This window comes from Vulpes lagopus, chromosome 4, assembly GCF_018345385.1.
Source record: "Vulpes lagopus strain Blue_001 chromosome 4, ASM1834538v1, whole genome shotgun sequence".
NCBI classification, from domain to species: domain Eukaryota; kingdom Metazoa; phylum Chordata; class Mammalia; order Carnivora; family Canidae; genus Vulpes; species Vulpes lagopus.
In genome coordinates this window covers 33592940-33616112 of record NC_054827.1, presented here as the reverse complement: position 1 = coordinate 33616112, position 23173 = coordinate 33592940, and the positions used below count along the sequence as shown (strand labels likewise).

The window sequence follows — 23173 nt, the reverse complement described above, 5'->3', positions numbered from 1 at the left end:
TGATTTGTATATATGTTTGATAATTATTACCTCCTCAAGTTCAACACTTGTCACTCATAACTGCACGTTTGTATTTTTTTTGTTTTTTATATTATTGTATGATTTCTTGATATATTCTGAATACCTTTTGTGTGTTATATGGATTGCAAATATCTTCTGTGAGTCTGGAATATTTTTCAATTTGTTTATGGTAACTATTTATATCTTTAAATCTAGGTATTCCCTAATCCTTCACTTAAGAATTTGTGTCCTTTTTCTTTTTGGTATAATTCTTCCGTATTAAAGTCCTAGAAATAATCTTCTATCTGGTCTTTCAGATTTATAGTATTTTACTCTCAGATTTAAATGATCTTGAATCAATTTTGCTGTATAATGTAGCACTAATACACACTTTATCATAATTCTGTATCATTAATCAACTGTGAGTTCACTGTTTATTAACCAGTCTATTCTTTATCCAATGATTTCATTGCCACCATTGAATAGAGTAAGTTAATATGTGTGTGGGTCTTGAGGCGGCACTCTATTCTGTTCTATTAATTTGTCCCTTAGATCATACCACATCATATTAATTACTAAAACTTTAAAATATGTTTTGAAATGAATCAAAGTGAATCACTGGTTAGCAATCTTTTACCATTTATCATGCCATATATATTTTAGAATCAACCTGCCAATCTCCACAAAATTTTTTTTAAGATTTTATTTATTTATTCACGAGACACACACACACACACACACACACACACACACACACACACAGAGGTAGAGATTCAGGCAAAGGGAAAAGCAGGCTCCCTGCAGGGAGCCCAATGTGGGACTCATCCCAGTACCTCAGGATCATGCCCTGAGCTGAAGGCAGCCACTCAACAACTGAGCCCCCCAGGCAGGCGTCCCTCCATAAAATTTCTTATTCGAACAGCAGTCAATCTATGGATTTGGTGAAAATTAACCCAAGAAAATACTAAGTATTCTTGACTGCCAACATGATCTATCTTTTATCTTTCCATTTTTATTAGTGGTTGTGTAATGCCTTTTTTAAAAAGGATTTATTTATTTTAGAGAGATAGATGGAAGAAGAGAGAGCATAAGTGGGAGGGGAACAGGGAGAGAGAATCTAATGTCTTTCAATAAAGGTTGACTCTATCCTAAAAACTCTTAACCTTTTTAATAATATTTATTGTTAAGGGACCCATGTTTTTGGCTTAAATGTGTATGTGTTGTACGTATTTATGTGTGTGTGTATACATACATATACACATGTATATAATATGTACACTCTATCAAAGATGTTATTTACCAATAAATATTAAATATATGTGTATATTTTCCCTAATTTTTTGTTCTACATTTCTACTTAATTTTAATATTTGAGTCTTATAGTTTGTTCTTATTTTACTCTTAGTTTATAATACCATGTAGAATATCTGGTATTCTGATTTCACTATGTCAAGGTGTTGTCAATACTGATTTTTATTTCTTCCGTGTTGTCATACTTGCATCTGAGGATTCTCTTCTTTTCTACCATTTCTGTTATTATATGTTTAATATAGCCTCTTCTCCAGGTTTTTTCCCTCTTTCAGGAATTTAGTTATTATATATCTAAGCCTCTAATTCTATATTCCTCTTCCTTAGGCACTTGTATGTTACATCTATCTGGTGTCTTTAGCTAACTCTGGTCTACTGTTAATTCTTGATTTTTTTCCCGCTTTCATTATACTTTTTCACAGTTAGATGTGCCATTCAGTTGTTGGGTTTTTTTTTAACTGCTAGTTTAATATTCTTTTCTTATAATCTATATCATTTATCTATGAATTATAACAATTATACACTATGTGTTTTTTTTAAGATTTTATTTATTTATTCATGATAGACACACAGAGAGAGACGGAGACACAGGCAGAGGGAGAAGCAGGCTCCATGCAGGGAGCCTGATGTGGGATTCAATCCTGGGTCTCCAGGATCACGCCCTGGGCCCGAAGACAGGCGCTTAAACCACTGAGCCACCCAGGCTGCCCTATACACTATGTTATATTTATAGCTTTGTTAAGCCAATAAGTACAATATAACCTCACTGTTTCAAAAAATACTATATATGTATCCAGCAGTATTCTATAATGGGAGATAGAGATATTAACAAAATAGTAAACTTTTTCCCTGGTGAATTTGACAGTTGAGGACTGGTTTTTTTTTTTTTTTTTTTGTACTTCTGAGAATTACTATCATAGAAGGTAGTGATGCCTGGTTGGAGAGATCTCCTAAGTCATTCTGTATGTATTTTCTAATATGAGCAAGCAATTTCATATTATTTTGCATTCAAAAATAAAACTCTTTAAAAATACCTTAATGCTTCACCTTTTTTCTATTTAAATTATTAAATTTTAAGTTTTCATAAATACGCATTCCTTTTAAAATGATATATTGATAATTTTAAGCTTATAATATCTTAAAGAGGGTGACAAGTGAGTAGTTGCTAAGGAAATACTTGCATTCAAATACTGGAACATTTCCTACCCAACCAAAAATAAATTTAAGGTGTGGTGTTTGAAAAAACACATTTCATATCTTGGAAATGACTCTAGAAATCAGAAATAAATAAATAAATAAATAAATAAATAAATAAATAATAAATAAGATATTTTCTAATCCAAAGAAAAGGAAACCTAACACCCTGAACCAAGATGAATTAAGATGGCATGAAAAAAGTCTTAATGATTAACATATTTGCAACCAAGATGCAAAAATTACTCATATAAAACTTCATTAAATGAAATGATCATTAGATAGTATAAGGAAGCCATAAGCTTAACAAGGACAAAAAAACCCTCCAAATATAGCCTAGTAAGTAAAAAGAGAATCTCTAGATGAATTGGGTCAATGATTATTCAAAAAAACTTAAGAGGGAAACATTTAAAAAATGGGACTTGGAGCTTTAATAATAAATATCACTGCACTATATTTATATGATGCATTATCTTGATTCATTTTCAAAAGGGCTTTTCCACTTAAGGAAAATTGGATATAAATATAAAATTCACCAAGTTGCATGGATGAAAATGCCAAGTTTTCTTCTTACAAAAAAATATCCACATGATTTTAGAATGTGAAAAATGTTAGTGCTTAATTACATGTGATTCAGCTCCTCCACTGATTGTTGACCGTATTTTCTCTGGTATGGTAATTTGCACACGAAGTTTTTCAGAATCTGCAAGATACAAATGTTTTATTAAAGTAATACCATCACCTCATAGCTTCCTCCATTATTTCCTCATCTAAATCCACAATATTTCATATATCACCTTTTTTTGAGCTATCTTTTCAAATGCACTCTATTCCCACTTCTTTCTAGAATTACAAGAGAAATTCAGTACAAGTAAAGTCAGGTCCTTTGGACTTTCCAACTACAGAGTCCACAGGTCGAAAAATGCGGAGCAGTATATGAAACTCTAACCTTGAGGCATTCACTCGAACCATGGCATCTCTCATTTTTCGTATGGTACCAAGATGAGTGGGAAAGCCCCCTCATGTCCAATGTGGATTTTGGTCGGGGAAGGTGATGTGGTGGTGGGCTCTGGCTTACAGAGTCGGAGCCCCTGCAAGAAGGCACTTTTCCAGGGTATCCAGCCTCTTAGAAGAAAATGAAGAGAGGAACTGACATTCCCGAAAGGTCAGAGGCAAGGTTTTTGTACTTACTATTGTCTGTCTGGAGCCCGATGAGCCCGATGAGAAGAAGCAGAAAGCACAACATAGCTTCATGTCCTTGATGCCAGCCCGAATATTGGCGGTTGGCTTGCCTAGAGGGCAGTTGGGAGCGCGAGGAATATCCCTCCTGGCCACGGACCCTGCAAGAGACAGCCAACTTTGAGAGCAGAGGTGAGTCAAGAGCATGTGTATTGTGCATTGTTGAACGTGGACTATCTTGCCACCTGCGTCTGTGTAGATTTCGAACAGTGTGACCCCGCTTTGAGGATAAAAAGGAACAGAATCACTTTCAAAAGGAAGAGCTGAAGAACAATTAATGAACAGGAAGATTCATATATACTTCTTACTGAACTTTTAATTCAAGATATGTATGTATTTTCAATCAACATATAAGATAAACTTATATTATTAGAAGTTATAAAAAGAACAAATTACATCCAGTATAGAAAAAAGGAACATAAGAGGAAAAATCAATAAAATAGAAAACATGTAATAGAAAACAAACGAAATCCCAAACAGTTATTTTAAAAGTTAATAAAAATAATAAACTCAAAGAATGAATAATGTAGAGAAAAATCACAAATTATTAATCTTGAAAATGAAAAAAAAGGAATTTGTTCTACAGAGTTCAAAGGAACAATAAAGGAGGGAAGAATACTATGAACAGCTTTGGCCAATATATCTAACAACTCAGAAGAATTGGGATGAATATATATATCTTCAAATAATATTCAAGTAAACAAACCAGTGTAATTAACACCTAGATTCAGATAAAGAAATAAAACATAGAACCACAAAACCCCAGAGTGCCCCATGATAATCGTTACTGTCACCATCATAGAATAGTTTTGTCTGTTTTTGAACTTTAAATAATTGGAACCAATCACCATGTACTCTTTTATATGTGAGTTCTCTTAATATAATGATTTTGAGAGCCAGCCAGCCATCCATACTCTGAAGAGCAATAGCTTTGCTTTGTCCTTATAGGTGTTTATCACTCACTGAATGAATATAAAACCATCTATATTTTCATTTTACTGTTGATTGACATTTGGTTTATTTATAATGGTGGCTATTAAAAACTATATTTAGCTATTTTATTTCTTTGATGAACATATGTAGTGATTTCCTTCAGTTACATTTCTAGAGTGAAGTTGCTAAATCACCATGTATGTTTTATAGATATTTCTGAGTTTTCCAAGATTGTTGTACTAATTTATTTCTTCACCAGAAATATTTGAGAATTCCAATTCATATCAGTGCCTACACTTTTTTGTTTTTTATTTCATTGTAGTCATTTTGGTGGACCTATAGATGGCCTGCATTAATTTGCAGTTTCAGTTATTAACAAACTTTACCACAATTGCATATGTTTATTTATATAACTTATTTGGTAAATGCTTATATAAGTCATTTATATAATTTATTTGCTAATGCTTGTTTGACACTTTGGTCCATTTTTCAATTGACTGGTGTTGTCTCTTTTGTATTATATGTTGAACCTAATAATGCATTCTAGAATGATTCTTTTGTTGGATTTGTTGGTTTGCAAATATCTTCTATACTGGGGCTTACATTCAATGGTTTTTTGTATATACACATTGGTATTCAGAAATTTACTCCCCACCCCTTCCGGTTTGCTGGGATTTTCATGATATGTATCTTATTGTGAATGTGAATTTTATCAAAAGCTTTTATTATAGGGGCACCTGGGTTGAGTGTGGGTTGAGTGTCCGACTCAATTTTGACTCTGGTCATGATCTCAGGGTAGAGCCTACTTAGGTTTCTCACTCCCCCTTTCCTTCTACTCTTCCTCTCCACTCCACACCTTCATCCTTACTGATGCTCTCTCACTCTCTTTCAATTAAAAAAAGCTTTTGCTATATAAATTGAGGTGACTATATAGCTTTCTCCATTTTCTGTTAATTTGGTGAATTAAAATTAATGGCTTTCTAGAGTTTAAACAAATTGTATGCTGGAATACATCCTATTTGATGTACTATCTTTTTATGTTTTGCTCGGTTGATTTGCCAGCATTTTGTTTAGGATTCTTGCATCCATGGTCATAACAAATATTTGTCTGTAATTTTCTTTCATTGAATAAGCTTGTCAGTTTTTGTACCAGAGATATGCTGCCCTCAAAAGAAAGTGGGAAATGTTATTCCTTCCTCTATCCTTTGAAAAAGTTAGTGTAATGTTATGAATATTTCTTCTTCTCATGTTTCTTAGAATTTAGAAATGGAGTGATTTGGACCTAGAATTTTATTTGGGAGAGACTTTCTTTTTAATTTATGAAACCAATTTTTAAAAAGAAATGGATTCAGATATTCTTTTCTCTTTGTGTTAGAAAAGTACTGTTTCTGATAGATTTTATCCAATTCTTCTGAGTTGTTAGATATATTGGCCAAAGTTGTTTATAATATCCTTCCCTCCTTTATTACCCTTTGAACTCTGTAGAATCTGTACAAATCCCTTTTTTTCATTTTCAATATTTATAATTTGTGATTTTTCTCTACATTCTTCATTCTTTGAGTTTATTATTTTTATTAACTTTTAAAATAACTAATTTTGGGATTTCTTTTTTTTCTATTACATGTTTTCTATTTTATTGCTTTTTGATCTTATGCTCCTTTTTTTCTATCGGGATGTAATTTGTTCTTTTTCTAACTTCTAAGAATAGAAGTTTATCATATTCATTTTAAACAATTCTCCTTTCTAATATGTACATTTAAAACTTTAAATGTTCATCTATTCATCACTTTAAATTTATCACCAAATTTATATGTATTATATTCAGTGAATCTTGATATACGTTATTACTGTTCATTTCAAAATGTTTTCTAATTTTCATCATGGTTTCCTCTTTGCCTCATGTGCCACTTAAAATCCATAAGTATGAGGATGTTCCACTCACATTTTTCTTATTAGTATCTAATTTAATCCTGTTGTGGTCATGGATCATACTCTGAACCATTCTAAGCCATTGTAATTCACTGAGATAAGATTCATTTTGTTCATTTAATGCTTCATTTGTTCATTAATGCTTCATTTGTTCATTAATGCTCCACATAAACTTCAAAAGAATGTGGATTATTCACTTGTGAGCTATGTTATTCTATAAATTTCAAATAGGTCGTTAGATAGCAGAGTTTCAAATATTTTTACATCTGTGTTAATTCTTTTGCCTGCTTGTTCTTTTAATATACTCAAATAAGAGAGTAGATATATCTATTACTCCTTTGTGTTCTATCAATTTTTTTATTCTTATATTTTTAAGACATGTTATTTTGTATATCCCCATTTAGTGATGTTTTGTCTTCTTGATGAATAGCCTTTATCATTATGAATTTCACTCTTTATCTATTGTAATACTTGTCGTCATCTTCTATTTTGTCTCACACTTACATACCCAGATTTTGTTTTATGGTTAGAATATGCATGGAATATTTTTTTTTATTTTTTTTTACTTCTTTACGGAGAAGGGTAAACAGCACCATGAATATACAAATAGGAACATCCAGACCGGAGAAACTACAAAAAAACTACAAGTAAAACACCTGAGGCTTTTATGAAACAAATTATTGGGGGAGAGGGGCGGTAAAATGGCATCTTAAAAAATGCATTCATACGTTGGTTTTCAGTATTTATGTCTTATTTTACTTTGTAAATACGTAATTTCAAATTTCAAAATATTTTTAAATTGTATCCTTATTTTTAAGGTGTGTATGTGTATTTTCAATAGTATATAGATTTTTGAAAATCCAGATTGGCAATATTTAGCTTTAATTGAAACAATATGCCTATTTCATTTACTGTTCATACAGATATGTTTACTTCTCTCATCTTGCTAGTTTTTCTATTTTTTTTTCCTGGTTATTTTGCTATTTTCTTTCTTTTTTAAAGATTGATTGATTGATTGATTGATTGATTGATTGATTTTAGAGAGAAAGAAAGCATTGGGGGAAGGGCAAAGAGAGAGAGAGAATCTCAGACTTCCCGCAGAGCACAGAGCTGGCAGGGCTCCATCTCATGACCAGAGAAGAAATCAAGAGTCAGATACCTAACTGACTGGGCCACCCAGGCACCCGTTGTCTTTTCTTTTTACTTGTTTACCTTCTTAGAAAATTGTAATTAACACTGGGTGTTGTATGGAAGTGTTTAATAACTATATTGTATACCTAAAACTAATATTACACTGTATGTTAACTAACCAGAATTTAAATAAAAATTTAAAAAATATAAAGTCATTGTCACTTCCCCTCTAGTGACCATCAGTTTCTTCTCTATAGTTTAGAGTCTGTTTCTTGGTTAGTCTTTCTCTTTTTGTTTTCCCCTTTGTTCCTTTGTTTCTTAAATTCCACATATGAGTGAAATCATATAGTATTTGCCTTTCTCTGACTATTTCTCTTAGCATAATACATTCTACCTCCATCCATATCATTGTAAATGGCAAGATTTCATTATATTTTATGACTGAGTAATATTCCATTGTGTATATGTAGGACCCCTTCTTTATCCATTTATCAGTCAATGGATACTTGGGCTGCTTCCATGATTTGGCTATTGTGGATTATTGCATTGTAGTACTTTTGTTTTCTCCTTTCCACTCAAAGAGTCCCTTTTAATATTTCTTGCAGGGTTGGTTGGGTGGTCACAAACACCTTTAGTTTTTATTTGTCTGGGAAACTCATTATTTTGCCTTCTATTCTTAATGATAGCTTTGCTGGATAGAGTGATTTTTACATGTTTTCCCATGTAGCACTTTGAATTTATCATGCCACTCTCCTGTAGCTTGCCAAATTTCTATAGAGAAATACTGAGCTAGCCTTATAAGTTTTCTGTAGTAAGCTAAAGACTCCTTTTGTCTTACTGCTTTTAAAAATTAACTATAATTTGTTAATTTAATATGTCTTGATGTTGGCCTGCTTTTATTGATTTTGATGGGAGTTCTCTGTGCTTCCTGGATCTGGATGTCTGTTTCTTTTTGCCAGATTAAGGAAGTTTTCTGCTATTATTTCTTCAAATTAATTTTCTACTCTATTTTCTCTCCATCTGAGGTTCCTATAATTCAAATATTATCCTATTTGATGGAGTCACTGTATTCCTTAAGTCTATCCTCATATTATTCTCCTCTCTTTTGTTCAGCTTCATTATTTTCCATTACTTTGTCTTCCAGATTGTTCATGTGCTTCTTTCAACCTGCTGTTTGTTGTGTATAGGCTGCTTCCAATCTCATTTATTTCACTTTTCATCTCTGATTTATTCTTTTTTATTCCTTTATCTTTGTGGTAAAGGTATTATTAGTGTCTTCTATTCTTTTCTCAAGCCTAGTGAGTATCCTTATGATTGTTGCTTTAAATTCTCTATCATTTATGCTACTTACATCTGTTTTGCTTAATCTTTGGCCATGGCCTTCTATTATTTTTTCATTTGGGATAAATTCCTCCATCTTTGCATTTTTTTCTAAGTCTCTGCCTTCTTCTCTATGTTACAAAAGTCAGTTGTATCTCCTGCACCCAAAAGTAATGACCTTATGTAAAAAAGCTCATGTGATGCCCACAACTTGGCACTTCAGGGAGCATCTCGGGTATGTGGTGCATTAACTCTGCTGTTGAGTTTTGGCTGTTCTATCCTTCAGACAAATCATTTAAAGAGGCTTTCTTTGCCTGCTGAGGGCTGTATATGGTCCTGGCATAAATGTGATGAGTTTTAACTAGGTATGCTCTGGTCTGCTTGTGAAATAACACTTGAAACCACCTCCAACAAAACTGAACCTCTGCAGAATTCTGGTTGGGAAACACAGTGAGGGCATTTGTGCATGTCTTCTTGGGGAGGGTCCTGTCACACTGGGATTGAGGCAAGCTTGACTGAGAAGAGAAATCCCACCAAAGTGCAGAGCTGTGGGGCTTTGTGTAAGTAAGTTAAAAAGCCAGTGTTGGCACTGTGCTACTTCCCACAGGTGGCTCTGTGTTTATGCTGAGGGGTAGGGAAGTGAAGATATGTTGTCAGCCAGCTCCTTTGTCCCCAGAGAGGCATCTCTGTAAATTCCATCTCTCAGGGAAGCACATAATGAGTCTGTCCATTGTGTGCCCCAGGCATTCTTCAAATCTCTGTTTCCATGCTACCTGGCCCCAGATTGTTTGCATGCCTTCTCTCAAGGAGCAGGGAAATGCTCTACCCCAGCCATGCTCACTGACCTTTAAGACTCCAAGGTATAATCCCTGCTGGTTGAAAGAACTCAAAAAACTCAGCCTTTCTTATATCCCAAGACAATGGCTTTGGGGAACTATTCTCCTTGTGTGATACCTCTGTGCTCCTCTCTCTCTCTCTCTCTCTCTCTCTCTCTCTCTCTCTCTCTCTCTCCCTTCCCTGGAAACACAGCTCCCTGTCTTCATAGCACCCATGATCTGTTTCTCCCCTATACCATGTCTCCACATTTCCTACCTTCTTCAATGTGTCTTCTTCTCTCCCTTTAGGTATGGAATTTGTTCTGTCAGTCTTCAGGTCAATTTCTGGGGTATTTAGGATAATTTGATAGTTATGTAGCTGTGTTCCTGGAAAGAGACAAACCTAGAGTCCTCCTACTCCACTGCCGCCTTCTGACTCCAGACCATAGCTTTTTATTTTTTTTTTATTATTTTTTTTTTAATGAATCAAGCCTTTCATTTATTTGTCTCTTCTTCTTCTCTTTTTTTTTTTTTTAATTTTTATTTACTTTTGATAGTCACAGAGAGAGAGAGAGAGGCAGAGACACAGGCAGAGGGAGAAGCAGGCTCCATGCACCGGGAGCCCGACGTGGGATTCGATCCCGGGTCTCCAGGATCGCGCCCTGGGCCAAAGGCAGGCGCCAAACCGCTGCGCCACCCAGGGATCCCCAGACCATAGCTTTTTAAAATAAAACTGGTTGGGATCTCAGAAGACAGACACTCTTGAGAGAATTTAGAAGATGGGGATCTAATGCTTCATAATCAAGACTTCAGAAAGCAATTAACTAATTACCAAAAGGACAATACCCTCAGGAAAACAGATCCTGAAAAACACTGGGAAGCTTAAACAAAAAGAAGGATCTCAAATCCAAGAAGATACTTTCTAAACCAAAAGGAAAAAGATTACTCATGGAAGTGGAAAGCTGACTCCATTAATGTTGCAGTGGCTTCTCATTGACTGAAGGTAAGTAAGGGCAGCCTGCTTTTGCCAGACAAAGAGGAAATCTTCCTTCTTTCTGCTGGATTATGCAAGCTGTGATGAATGGTACATGCACGAGAGCCCTGCCTCCCTGACTTCTTCACACCAATTTAGTTAGGTTTCCTTGACACAGCATCACAAAATTGATCTAGAAATCCGAGCCATTCCCAATAAAAGTCCCATCGAGTGAGTTTATATGAGCATGTGTGTGCATGTGTTAGAATTTATCAAGCTAATTATAAAAGGTTCATGGAAATGAAAAGGATTTAAAAAGCCCAAACAATTTTTAAATAAAAAGTCATACAGGCATCCTTTATTTTATTGAACTTTGTTTTTGCACTTTTGCAGAAACTGCATTTTTGCAAATTCAAAATGTGGCAACTCTCACTGAACAATTTCATAGGTGTGATTTTTCCAACAGCATTTGCTCACTTCATGTCTCTGTGTCACATTTTGGTAATTCTCACAATGTTTCAAACTTTCTCTTTATTTGTTATGGTGTGCATTATGTACATCTGTACATCTACAGATATGTACATTGCTTTTTTGGACATAATGCTGTTGCACACTTAGACTACAGTACAGGGTAAACATAACCTTTAATATGCACTGAAAACCCCCCAAAATTCTTACTTTATTGCAATATTGCTATATTGCATGGTCTGGAACCAAATCTGAAGTATGTCTACAGTATTACTGTACTATAAAGCTCCAGTAATTAAATGAGTGTGTTAATGGCTTCAAAGAGACCCAGATTAGTGGAACAGAATATAGATTGCAGAAACAGATTATCTTTTTCATCTCTCTCTCTTTTCCTATAACTATATATGCATAGAAGTACACGTTTATATATAAACACATATGTATATGTAATATATAATATGTATATTCATGAACATATATATATATTTATTTGTATAAATATACTCACAAACACATATTAGATTCTTTGTAGGTAAAGGTAACAAATAGTTTCATGAGAAAAGCACTGCCATGTCAATAAGTGGTTCTAGAAAAACTACATGTTCCTATGAGGACAGGAACCCTAAACCCTTCATCATGCCACATACAAATACTAATTTGAAATGAATCATTGAGTCAAACATAATCAATAAGAATATAAAACTTCCAGAAGAAAATATAGGGAAAAAAAGAAAATATAAGGCAACTTTTCATGAACATATGCACAAAAATTTTTTGAGGTAAGTGCAAAAGTAACTAACCAGAAAAGAAAAAAAAAGATAAATTGGACTTTGTTGGAATTAAGAAAATTTGATCCTTTTTAAAAGTTTTATTTATTCATGAGATACACACACAGAGAGGCAGAGAACACAGTGGGGAGCTAGATCAGAGGTTTTTATACAGAAGATGGAAAAGCAAAGTATTTAATTGGCTATAGTTTATTTATTTATTTATTTATTTATTTATTTATTTATTTATTTGAGATTTTAAAATTTTCTTATTCATGAGACTCACAGGGAGAGAGGCAGAGACATAGGCAGAAGGAAAAGCAAGCTCCCCACTGGGAGCCCAATCCTGGAGTCCTGGAATCCCTACCTGAGCCAAAGGCAGGTGCTCAACCACTGGGTGACCTAGGCATCCCAATTGGCTATAGTTTAAATGGTTGCCCTTTTTGGGCTAATCTAGTTATTTAGATGTTTATAATTACTTATTTCTTGAGTTTCATTTTATAAGATACCAAAGCATTGATTCTGCCTTGGGTTTTGGTTTGCTTATATGGACTACCAAAGGCACTAGAGCCCCTCCAGTTTAATGTCTTTCTTGTTTAACTTCTCTAACAATATACATAAAGAGAGATGTACGACTTAAAATCAACCATCAGCTGAAGTAGATTATCCTGGTATTAAACCTTCCCCAAATCTCTATGACCTTATAAAGCATTTTTAACATCTTCTTGCTGAGATGCTCCAGGGGTCCCCAAGGTCTGTGTTCTCTCTCATTGCAATGACTAATAAACCTAACTTGTTTTACTACAGTTGTGTTCACAATTGTCTTTGGCAGGAAGGCATTGACAGGAGGAAATAAATCCACTATAACTCTCTCCTCAGTTAAGGACTTTCTTCTCAATGTTACAGCAATTAAGGCACTATGGCCTTCCACAAATATGCTTAGGTAAACCTTCAAAGGTTAGACACTGTCTGCATTACTCCTGTTATATCCCCATTTCCAAGCCATGCTTTAGTGGAATATACAGGAAACGTGAAAACGTGAAAAATTGAAAGCCCATGAGAAAAGAATCCTTTATATGTCTAAAAAAACCAACATGGCATAATGAGGTATTAAAGGAGGTAAAGAAGAGAGATAAAGGAGGTCAGCTCTAAGAAATAAAATGAGTATGTAAGCATACTCTATCACAGAATATAATGGCTTCAGTAATTTCATATATAAAATATAAAATATAAAAAATGAAGACAGGTACTGAACACTTCACGTAAAACTCTTTCATGTCCTATATAGTTATACTTTTTGACAGACAATTTGATGTAAACAATTGAAGTTTAAAATGATCATGCAATGGTAATATACAAACAGAAGTAAATTTGAAAAAAATAGAAGAAAATAAACTTTTATGCAAATAATTTTTCAGACAAAGGTAATGGAATTGTAATGGAATTACATTCATTACTGGTTTTTGATTTGTGATTACCATTAGGTTTGTCTATAGCATCTTCTACATATAATAGTCTATATTAAGTTAAAGGTCACTTAAGTTTAGAACCCATTCTTTCCTGCTTTACACACACACACACACACACACACACACACACACACACATTTTAGGTATACATTGTCATACCTTATATCCTTTTATCTTGTGCATCCCTTGACTGATTTTAACAGATATACATATTTTCACTGCTTTTGTGCTATTTTACTCCTACTTATGGTCTTCCTTCCCACTCAAAGTCCTCTAACATTTCTTGAAGGAGTGGTTTAGGAGTCATGAATTCCTTCAGTATTTTTTTTTGTCTGAGAAACTCTTTATCCCTCCTTCTATTTTGAATAACAACCTTGCTAGAAAGAGTATTCTTGGCTGCAGATTTTTTTTGTTTCAACACATTCCATATATCATGCCACCTTCTTCTAGCCTGCAAAGTTTCTGCTGAAAAAATAATAGCTTTATGGGATTTCCCTTGTATGTAACTATCTTCTTTTCTCTTGCTGCTTTTAAAATTATCTTTATCACTACTTTTTAATTTATTTTTATTTATTTATTTTAGAGAGAGCATGTGTGTGCATGAGTGGGGGGAAAGGCAGAAGGAGAGGGGAAAAGAGAGAGAATCAAGAGAATCCAGGGTGCCTGGATGGTACAGCCAGTCAAGCAACTGACTTTGGCTCAGGTTATGATCTCAGGGTCCTTGGATTGAGCCCTGGGTCAGGCTACCTGCTCAGCAGGTAGTCTGCTTATCCCTCTATCCCCACCCACCCCCCATTCATTCTGTCTCTCAAATAAATCAATTTTAAAAAAAGAGAGAGAGAGAGAATCTCCTGCTGAGCAAGGAGCCTAACATCAGGCTTGATTCCTGGACTCAGATCATGACCTGAGCTGCAGCCAAGAGTTGGATGCTTAATTGACTGAGCCACCCAGGCACACATCACTACTTTTTACATTACTGTATGTTTTGCTGTGGATCTTTTTGGGTTGATTTTGTTCAGTTATCTCTGTGACTTTGGGATCTGGATTTCTGTTTCCTTACCCAGATTTGGAAAGTTTTCAGTTATTATTTCCTCAAATATATTTTCTGTCCCCTTTTCTCTTTCTTTTCCTTCTGGGATCCCTATAATGGGGATGTTACTATGCTTGATGGGGTTGCTGAGTTCCCCAAGTCTTTTTGCATAATTTTTTTCTCTCTCACTTTTTCAGCTTGATTACTTTCCATTACTCTGTCCTCCAGGTTGCTGATTCAGTTTCTGCTTCATCTAGTCTACTATGTATTCCACTTAGTATATTTGTAATTATATTTATTATGTTCTTCATCTATGATTGGCTCTTTTCTATCTCTTTTTTAAGGGTCTCACTGTTGTCTTCCACTCTTTTCTCAAGTCCATTTAGTATCTTTATGATCATCATTTTAAATTCTCTATCAGACATATTACATATTTCCATTTTGCTTAGGGATCTTGCTATGATTTGTCCTATTTGGGGAGGATGGCAGGGGGGAAACATATTCCTCTGTCTCCAGTTTTTCTAACTCTCTGTGTCTGTTTTGCTGTATTGGGAAAGTTGATTACATCCCCTGCTCTCAAATTCAGTGGTCTTATGAAGTGCCCTGTAGTACAATGTCCCTTATTCACTAGAACCAGCTGTTTAAGAGGTGTCTCCTATGTGTACTGCATGCACTCTGCTATTATGGCTAGGCTGCATTTCCCTTCAGTCTAGTTCTCTGGAGTGGTTCTCTTTAACCTGTTGTGGGCAGTGTTTGGTCTCTATGGTGTTAGTGGGCCAATGTGAGGCTGCCTTGGGCTTGAGTTGAGTTAGAACAGCATTTGCCATAGATGTGATAACACCAAATTTCAGAGTACTTTTCCTGTGTTGTCTCCTCAAAATCTTTAATTGGTGGGTGGGGCCTGCAGTCAGACCAGTTTTCTGCCCAGGCCCACTGCTGAGGATGCAGTCTGACTTGTTTGTATGTGGTTATTTTTTCTTCACCCTGAGGAAGAGGTCACTTTGGAGTAATGGTGGCCCCTGTCTGAATTGTTTGCTCACTGCTAGGCTTATGACACTACCTTGAATGGGTTCTGGCCAAGAGCATATTTTATGTAATGGATCTACCAAATTGCAGAGGGGCAAGGCATGCAGTGTTAGCAAGTTAGCTAGTTAGTGTCTGTGCTACACTGGTTTCAGCTTGTGGCCCTGTGTTTATGCTGGGGGGCAAGGGAGAGAAATGGCACCTGCCAGCTACTTTGTCCTAGAAGAATCTCCCAAAGGTCTCTGTTCCTGCAAGACAAGTTCTGCTGGTTGTAAGAACTCATGAAATTCAGCCCCTCTGGTTTCAAAGTGAAATCTTATGGGGATTTGTCTTGCCCATGAGGAATCCCCAGTGTGGCAGTTTTCTTCACCATGCCTGTAGGCTCCTCCTTCCCACTGACCATCTCTTGGGGTCATTTAGCTCTCCCACCACATCTACACCATTCCTAAAATCTTTCATGAGGTCTCTTCTTTTCATTTAGTTGTGCAGTTGTTCTGTCTATTTGGATTGTTTTCTGGGTTAGTTACATTGATGTTAGAATTATCTAGTCGTATTTGTGGGATGAAGTGAGGCTAGAGTCATCCCACTCACCATCTTTCCAGCAATCCTCACCCTTGACCCTTGATGCAGAGAGTGTATACCTTGGCTAACATCCTCAACCCTGGCCTGGGAATTAGGGAGACAGTGAGGAAGGAAGGAGCAGATTTAGGATGGGAGAGGTAGGGATCCCAGAGCTACAGGAAATTTCTCTCCGGGAAGAGCCTGGTTGGAGACAAAAAGAAATGGTTGAAGCACTAGTAGTCTCACCCTCCTGGGCGTTCAATCTTCCAAGCTCAGAAAGCAATCCAAAGAGAAGGAACTAGGCTGGGCTAGAGCACAGCCAGCATGGCCAGGGCTGAAGGCCATTGGGAAGCTCTAAGACTGGAGGCAAGCAATACTCAGGAGTTCATCACACTGCCCTAAGCCTTGTAAGGACTGTACTTGCTTTCAGCTCATGCTGGATCACCCTTAGGGCTTCCATGTGGCTCAGCAGCTGCCACAGGATGCAGAAGAAGAAGAAGCAGACACGGGCTTATGCCTTTGCACACAACTGATTTGTTCTGGCTAAGTTTACATTGATTAAAGCCTTCAATAGTGACACAGGAGCAAATGAGCATAATTTGCTATTCTGAAGTTCTTGGTAATTTCATTTCTCCATTTCACGGTTTTCTGGCATGTTTTATTTGCTGCTTTGGAGGAATAGAGGAAAATAGAAATGTTAAAACCTTGTACAAGAAATTTTGTTTAAAAGCTACTGCAGAGTTAATTTAGGAAAAGGAAACCTAAGTGTTTTGTTAACAGTTACTCTAAGCACTAGCAGGGAAGCTATAGAGGTGGGAAGGGCAACAAGGCAAATAGAAACTGTGTCCCAGGTGGACAAGAGCATGAAATTGTCTTTGAATATCCTAAGAGAAATCTTAAACCACACAAGTCCAAAACCTAACTCAACTTCTACCCACTTCTCATCTCTACCTCCTTTTATCCCAGCACACCCTATTGCAAGCATGAATTGTGTCAACAGTTGCAACATTAAACTCATCAGGCTTAAAACGTGGGCCTGCTAGTACTACACCAGAGATCCTCAGAAATTTTTATTAAAATAAGGCAGGCCAGTGATCACAATGACCTAAAATAAGTTAGAAATGAGGATGGGGAAAGTAATGGTAGAATTATCCTATGTGTCATATACATGACACACAATATATATATATTATATATCATACATGTATTATATATGTATATATTATATATAATATATATCATACAATTCACCCACTAAACTGTACAATTGAATGATTTTAGGATTTTTTTTCATATATTCACAGATGTGTGCTTTGACCACCCCTCACCCAGTCTAAACAACCCATCCCTACACAGCCATTAATCTTTATCTCTATAGATGTCCCTGTTCTGGATATTTCATTAATATTGTCTCTATAGATGTCCCTGTTCTGGATATTTCATACAAAGAAATATGATTTTGTGACTGGTTGTATTCACTTAGCATAATGGTTTCAAAGGTTCACCCAAGTTGTTGAGGTGTGTTTCATTCCTTTTTATGGCAAAATAATATTCATTGTGCATAAATTACTATCCATACAATGTTTATCCATTTATTAGTTGATGGACTTTTGGCAAAGGAATCTCTTGGGCTCTGTGGTGAGCTACTCTCAGGCCTGAACCAGGAGCAAAGAATCTTTGTTTATTGATGGAGACTCTGTAGGTTCTCATTAGATTCTACCTAGGTTGATGGTTTCTTTATCCATGTACAATGCTTTGAGGTATGCAGAAGTGCACTCATTTCAGTAAGAGGGAGATGAGGAGGAGGGCACTGAAGCAAGAAAATCTTACCCCAGAAGCTCAGCTCAGTGAAGAAGGAGTAACAATTCTGGGTTCCCCAAAAGAAAAAGATATATCCTAGATTTCAATTTACCTGAGGCCAAGGATGTATCACCTGGAGATGCAACATTTATATATGACCAGGAACTCAGTTCAAGCAATTCCCTGAAGATAGAATGATCTTAATGACTCTCTGAAGGTTCCGGGGCTGCCCTTACCTAGCAATATTTCCTCTCAATATCCAAAAGCCTAGAATGTATAGAGCATTCTAGGATACTGGAGAGATGTGGACTATGGGTGTCTTTTCCTGAGAAGGGATCAGTTAGCATGGCCCTGGGGATCTAAGGGTGGGCAGCAGCAGTGTAGCTTGGGATGTAACAATTTTCTTGGTTCAAAAGAGGCAATATTGTTTTTCCCCATTAAGGATCACAGCAAGTAGAGGAATCAATAGACACAAGCCTACATATTTCACTCTCAGGATTTATTTTTTTGTTTGTGAAATTGAAAGCTTTAAGCCATAACAAAAGGAGAGAATATCAGATTTTTTTTCATTATAGAATCAGGTCACTTAATGGTGAATGTCTTGGTTAATAGTCTTTCTCCAACCTATGGCTTTTGATGTTGCTTAGTCACTGTTGTAAAACAGAGAAAAATGGAAATGTTAAATTTTAATTGTTAATAAAAGCTATCTAATTTTTCTATGCAACTACAGGTGTAGGAAGTAATTAGCATATAGAACACTGCTTATAATGTCACAGTCTATGCCAGTGCTCAATGAAATTATCAAACCTGGCTTTCTTTTTCCTAAATTGTCTGTGACAGCTCCAGTAAAAGGAAATACTATAAAGTGGCATTCACATGCATTTCAGTTACACAGTTTCAACAATTCATGTGGAGAAAAGAAAATTATCAGCAAGGAAAAAAGAGGAAAAGAACATTAAAATATGTGAAAAAATAAATAACTATTGTCTATTTTTATCATCTGAGGAAGAGTACTTCCAGAAGTCCTCTATGCATTTCCAGCAGGTGTCCAACCTACGTACACGTTAAACTCAAACTCATTCTTCACTCCCTCCACGTGGTCACTCCCAACACAAACTGGTGCTGACCAGGCTGTACAATATGTCATTAGTAAAAGGTGTCATCATCCATTGAGTCAGAAATATTTATCTCTGCAGGTTTGTCTCTGTAGTTCTCTTGTATTCTAACCCAAATACACCTATCCAGTCACCCATTCAATTGAGTCTACACCTCTGTTATATCTCCTAAAACAATTCTTTTCCTCTTAATCCTGCCCTTCTCACACATTTCTGTGTATTCTATAGTCTTAAAGTTGTTTCACTAACCTTTGGTTTTTACTGACTCTGAATGACTTTTCCCCTACTTTATCCCAGTAAAATTTGTAAAAAGCAAACCATGTCATCCTGAATCCCTCCCTTACTACTTCAAAAATACATTAACTATACAAGAAATACTTCTATATAAGAAAATGACTCCTTGTCATGGCATACCAGACACTTGTCGTGGCTCATAATTACTTGAGTAAATTTTCTCTTGCAATTTTAATTTTAATAAATTTTAAAATGTATTAAGAGCACAAATTTGAAAACAGGACTGCATTTACATTTAATCTTGCTTATCTTGCTACTTTATCAATAAACATCATTTAAGTACTTCTTACACTTTATACTCAAACTGTCAATTCATTTTGTTGGTCACCTTCAAAAGGTGACCAGGTGATTTGGTAAAAGGTGATTTGTTCCTAAAAAGGTAAAAGGTGATTTGTTCCTAAAATCATCTTTACTATCCCTGATCGCAGGTACCATCCCTTCCCTCCTGGATTGTTACAGTAGTTTCTCCACTCTCTAATTTCTCCAGTTCTACTGTTGCCATCATACAGACTATTTTCAACAAACCAACCTTTTATGTTTTAACAAACCAGCCTTTTAAAGTGGAAGTAATGTGCTTCAAACTTTAATCTTCCAGTGATTTCCCTCTTTCACTAGGAATAAAACACAGATGGCCCCCAAATCTCCCACAGCCTACAAGAGTTTTACTGTCTGACCTCCTACTACCACAGCCCTCTTGCTAACTCTGCTCCAGCTAACCTGACATGACTTTTATTCATCAAACATTCCTGGCTTATTGTTTCATTGGATCATTCATGTGCTTGGAAAGCTCCCGCCCAGGTATATGCATGGATACCTCTGCTAGCTCTATTCCTATGTCAGAAAGAGTTGATTTACAGCTGGAATGGAAAAGCTCTACCTTTATCTCTGGGAAAGCCAGGGTCCCTGGTTTCACTTTTTGCCAAGATGTCAGTGAGATTTGTCATGGGCTGTTAATTTTTTTTTTTATTTTAAGTTCAATTTGCCAACATATAGTATAACATCCAGTGCTCATCCCACCAAGTGCCATCCTTAGTGCCTGTCATCCGGTTACCCCACTTCCCCTCCTGCAACCCTTTGTTTGTTTCCCCAAAGTTAGGAGTCTCTCATGTTTTGTCTTCCTCTCTAACTGTTCCCCACTCAAGTTTCCCCCTTACCCTAAAGTTCTTTTCACTATTTCTTATATTCCATGTATGAGTAAAACCATATGATAATTATCTTTCTCTGACTGACTTACTTCACTCAGCATAATACCCTCCATGTCAATGTAAATGGTAGGTATTTGTCCTTTCTGATGGCTGAGTAATATTCCACTGTGTGTGTGTATACACACACACACACACACACACACACACACACACACATATATATATCACACCTTTTTTTATCCATATATCTGTCAAAGGACATCTTGGCTCCTTCCACAGTTTGGCTATTGTGGACATTGATGCTATAAATATTGTGGTACAGATCCCATCATTTCACTACATCTGTATCTTGGGGAGCAATTGCTGGGTTGTAGGGTAGCTCTATTTTTAACTTCTTAAGGAATCTCCACACTGTCTTCCAGAGTGGCTGTACCAGCTTGCAAGCCACCAACAGTGCAAGAGAGTTCCTCTTTCTCCACATCCCTGCCAACATTTGTTGTTTCCTATCTTATTAATTAAGGAAACTTGAGGCCTTGTGCATGAGGTGTACCTGTGGTGCCCATTGCTTGCCTGCACTCTCTTTGCTGCACTGTACCATTTACATTTAAATAAAAGCCTCATGTGAGTTGATCCCGGAAAGTCAAGTACCTCCTTTCAAATATCTAAACTGGGAAATACTCATTCAATCATATTCAAAATTTCTATCCAGCTCCTCCCTCACCATCAACTCTCCCATTTACCTCTACTGAAAAATAAGAACATTTTACATGAAGGGTAGTAGTTATGTTTTCTTTGGTGGCAGATGGGAAATAGAAATCCATTAACAACAACAACAAAAGAAATCCATTAACTTAACTCTCCATCAAAGTAAAATATGAAGGAGTGGCAAATTAGTAATTGGATGAACTCTTGATTTCACTAATGGTTGAATTTTTAATTTTTCCATTTACCCAGTGATAGGTCTGTCAAATACTATGATTTCTCTATGTATCTGACTTATAAATATGAATAAATATAGGTATACAAATGTATATATGTACATATACAATTTACAGATATATATTTTGAATATATGCAAAGGCCAACATTATCCTATTTTATAGTAAAGAATTTTCTTTCTAACCTGGAGGGACAGTGCATTTATCATTTTGCCTTGCATCTAATAGATCATCAAAAATGGAAATTTCATTTTCCATCACCAGGTATATATCAGGCTATGTGTATCTAAATTGTGAAGTTCTTTTTTTTTTTTTTTTTTAAATTGTGAAGTTCTTAAGAGTCAAACCCTGGAGTCTGGTTGTCTTAAATGAAATTACATCTCCCAAATTTACTAAAATTTCATACACATAGTAACTTAAGTTTTTTATGTCTGTCCCTTCATTTCTAAAATGAGGATAAATATAACCATGGAGTCTTAGTGAGGGAGAAATATCAATGTTGGGAGTCAATCTGTGTAAATCTACCAAGTTAGAACTCAAATGTGTGAGCAGGATGCATGATGGCTCATAAATATTTTAAAGTCATTTCTTATCAAAGAAATTTTTTATCAAAAAATGTTGGTTAATAAATATCTGGTAATATTAACAAAATATCAAATTTTAGTTTTGAAATTAAATTAAAACTAAATTAAATTTAGTTTTAGTCTTTGTTTTAGTATGTCATGATGTAATATGGAATAATAGCTTTTTTACACTGAGGTATTGTTAAAAATTTTAAACTATTTTATGAATTATGTCACTTTCACTAATTTGTTTCCTCCATTTACCTTTAACTTGATGACTGGTGGCTGTTACTTTTGCTGTCTTCTGATACAGATCTGTAAAAAATAAATAGCATTACATTAGGGCTAGAAAACATTATTTTTTTATTTTTTGAGTATACTTTGCACACAATGTTACATTAGTTTCAGGTATACAACGTGGTGATTTCACAAGTATATGCACTATGCTATATTCACAAGTGTAGATAACATCTATCCTATTATAGCACTATTACAATGTCATTGACTCTATTCTCTGTTGTGCCTTTTATTGCCATGATTTATACATTCCATTACTAGAATCCAACCTTTTCCTCTCCCTTTCACCCATTTTACCTAGCCATCCACCCCACTCCCCTCTGGCAACCAACAATTTGTTTTCTGTATTTATAGATCTGATTCTGCTTTCTGTTTTATTCGTTATTTTTTCTATTCATAAGTGGAATCATATGGTATTTGTCTTTCTCAGTCTGACTTCATTTAGCATAATACTCTCCAGGTATTTTGTTAATTTTGAGAAATCTCCATAATGTTTTCCATAATAGCTATACCAATTTACAATCCTACTAATGGTGTACAAATTTGTTTTTATTTCCTGCACATCCTTCCCAACACATTATTTTTTGTTTTATTGATTCTAGCCAATATGATAGGTGTAGGTCATATCACATTGTGGTTTTAATTTGCATTTCCTTAATGATTAGTGATGCTGAGCATCTTTTTATGTGTCTGTTTGCTATCTGTATATCTTCTTTAGTAAATGTCTATTCAGGTCCTTTGCCCATATTTTAATCAGATCATTTATGGGGTTTATTTGGTTTGAATTGTATAAATTTGCAAATGTCTTCTCCCACTCAGCAGGTTTCCTTTTCCCTACTTCCCTGAGTATAAGCTGATTTT

The 23173-nt window shown here is 35.4% G+C and overlaps 1 protein-coding gene across 1 annotated transcript in view; it reads right to left on the bottom strand.

Moving 5' to 3' along the window:
• ADAM2 (ADAM metallopeptidase domain 2) overlaps positions 1-22330 on the bottom strand; it is a 145127-nt gene extending 122797 nt beyond the window's left edge. Inside the window, exons 1-3 of the mRNA XM_041751306.1 lie at positions 22280-22330; positions 3694-3842; positions 3129-3205 (exon numbers count right to left, since the gene is read on the bottom strand). Coding sequence (XP_041607240.1) covers positions 3129-3205; positions 3694-3748 — 132 coding nt within the window. The 5' untranslated portion in view covers positions 3749-3842; positions 22280-22330. The remainder of the gene's footprint in view (positions 1-3128; positions 3206-3693; positions 3843-22279) is intronic.
• Positions 22331-23173: the final 843 nt, after the last annotated feature.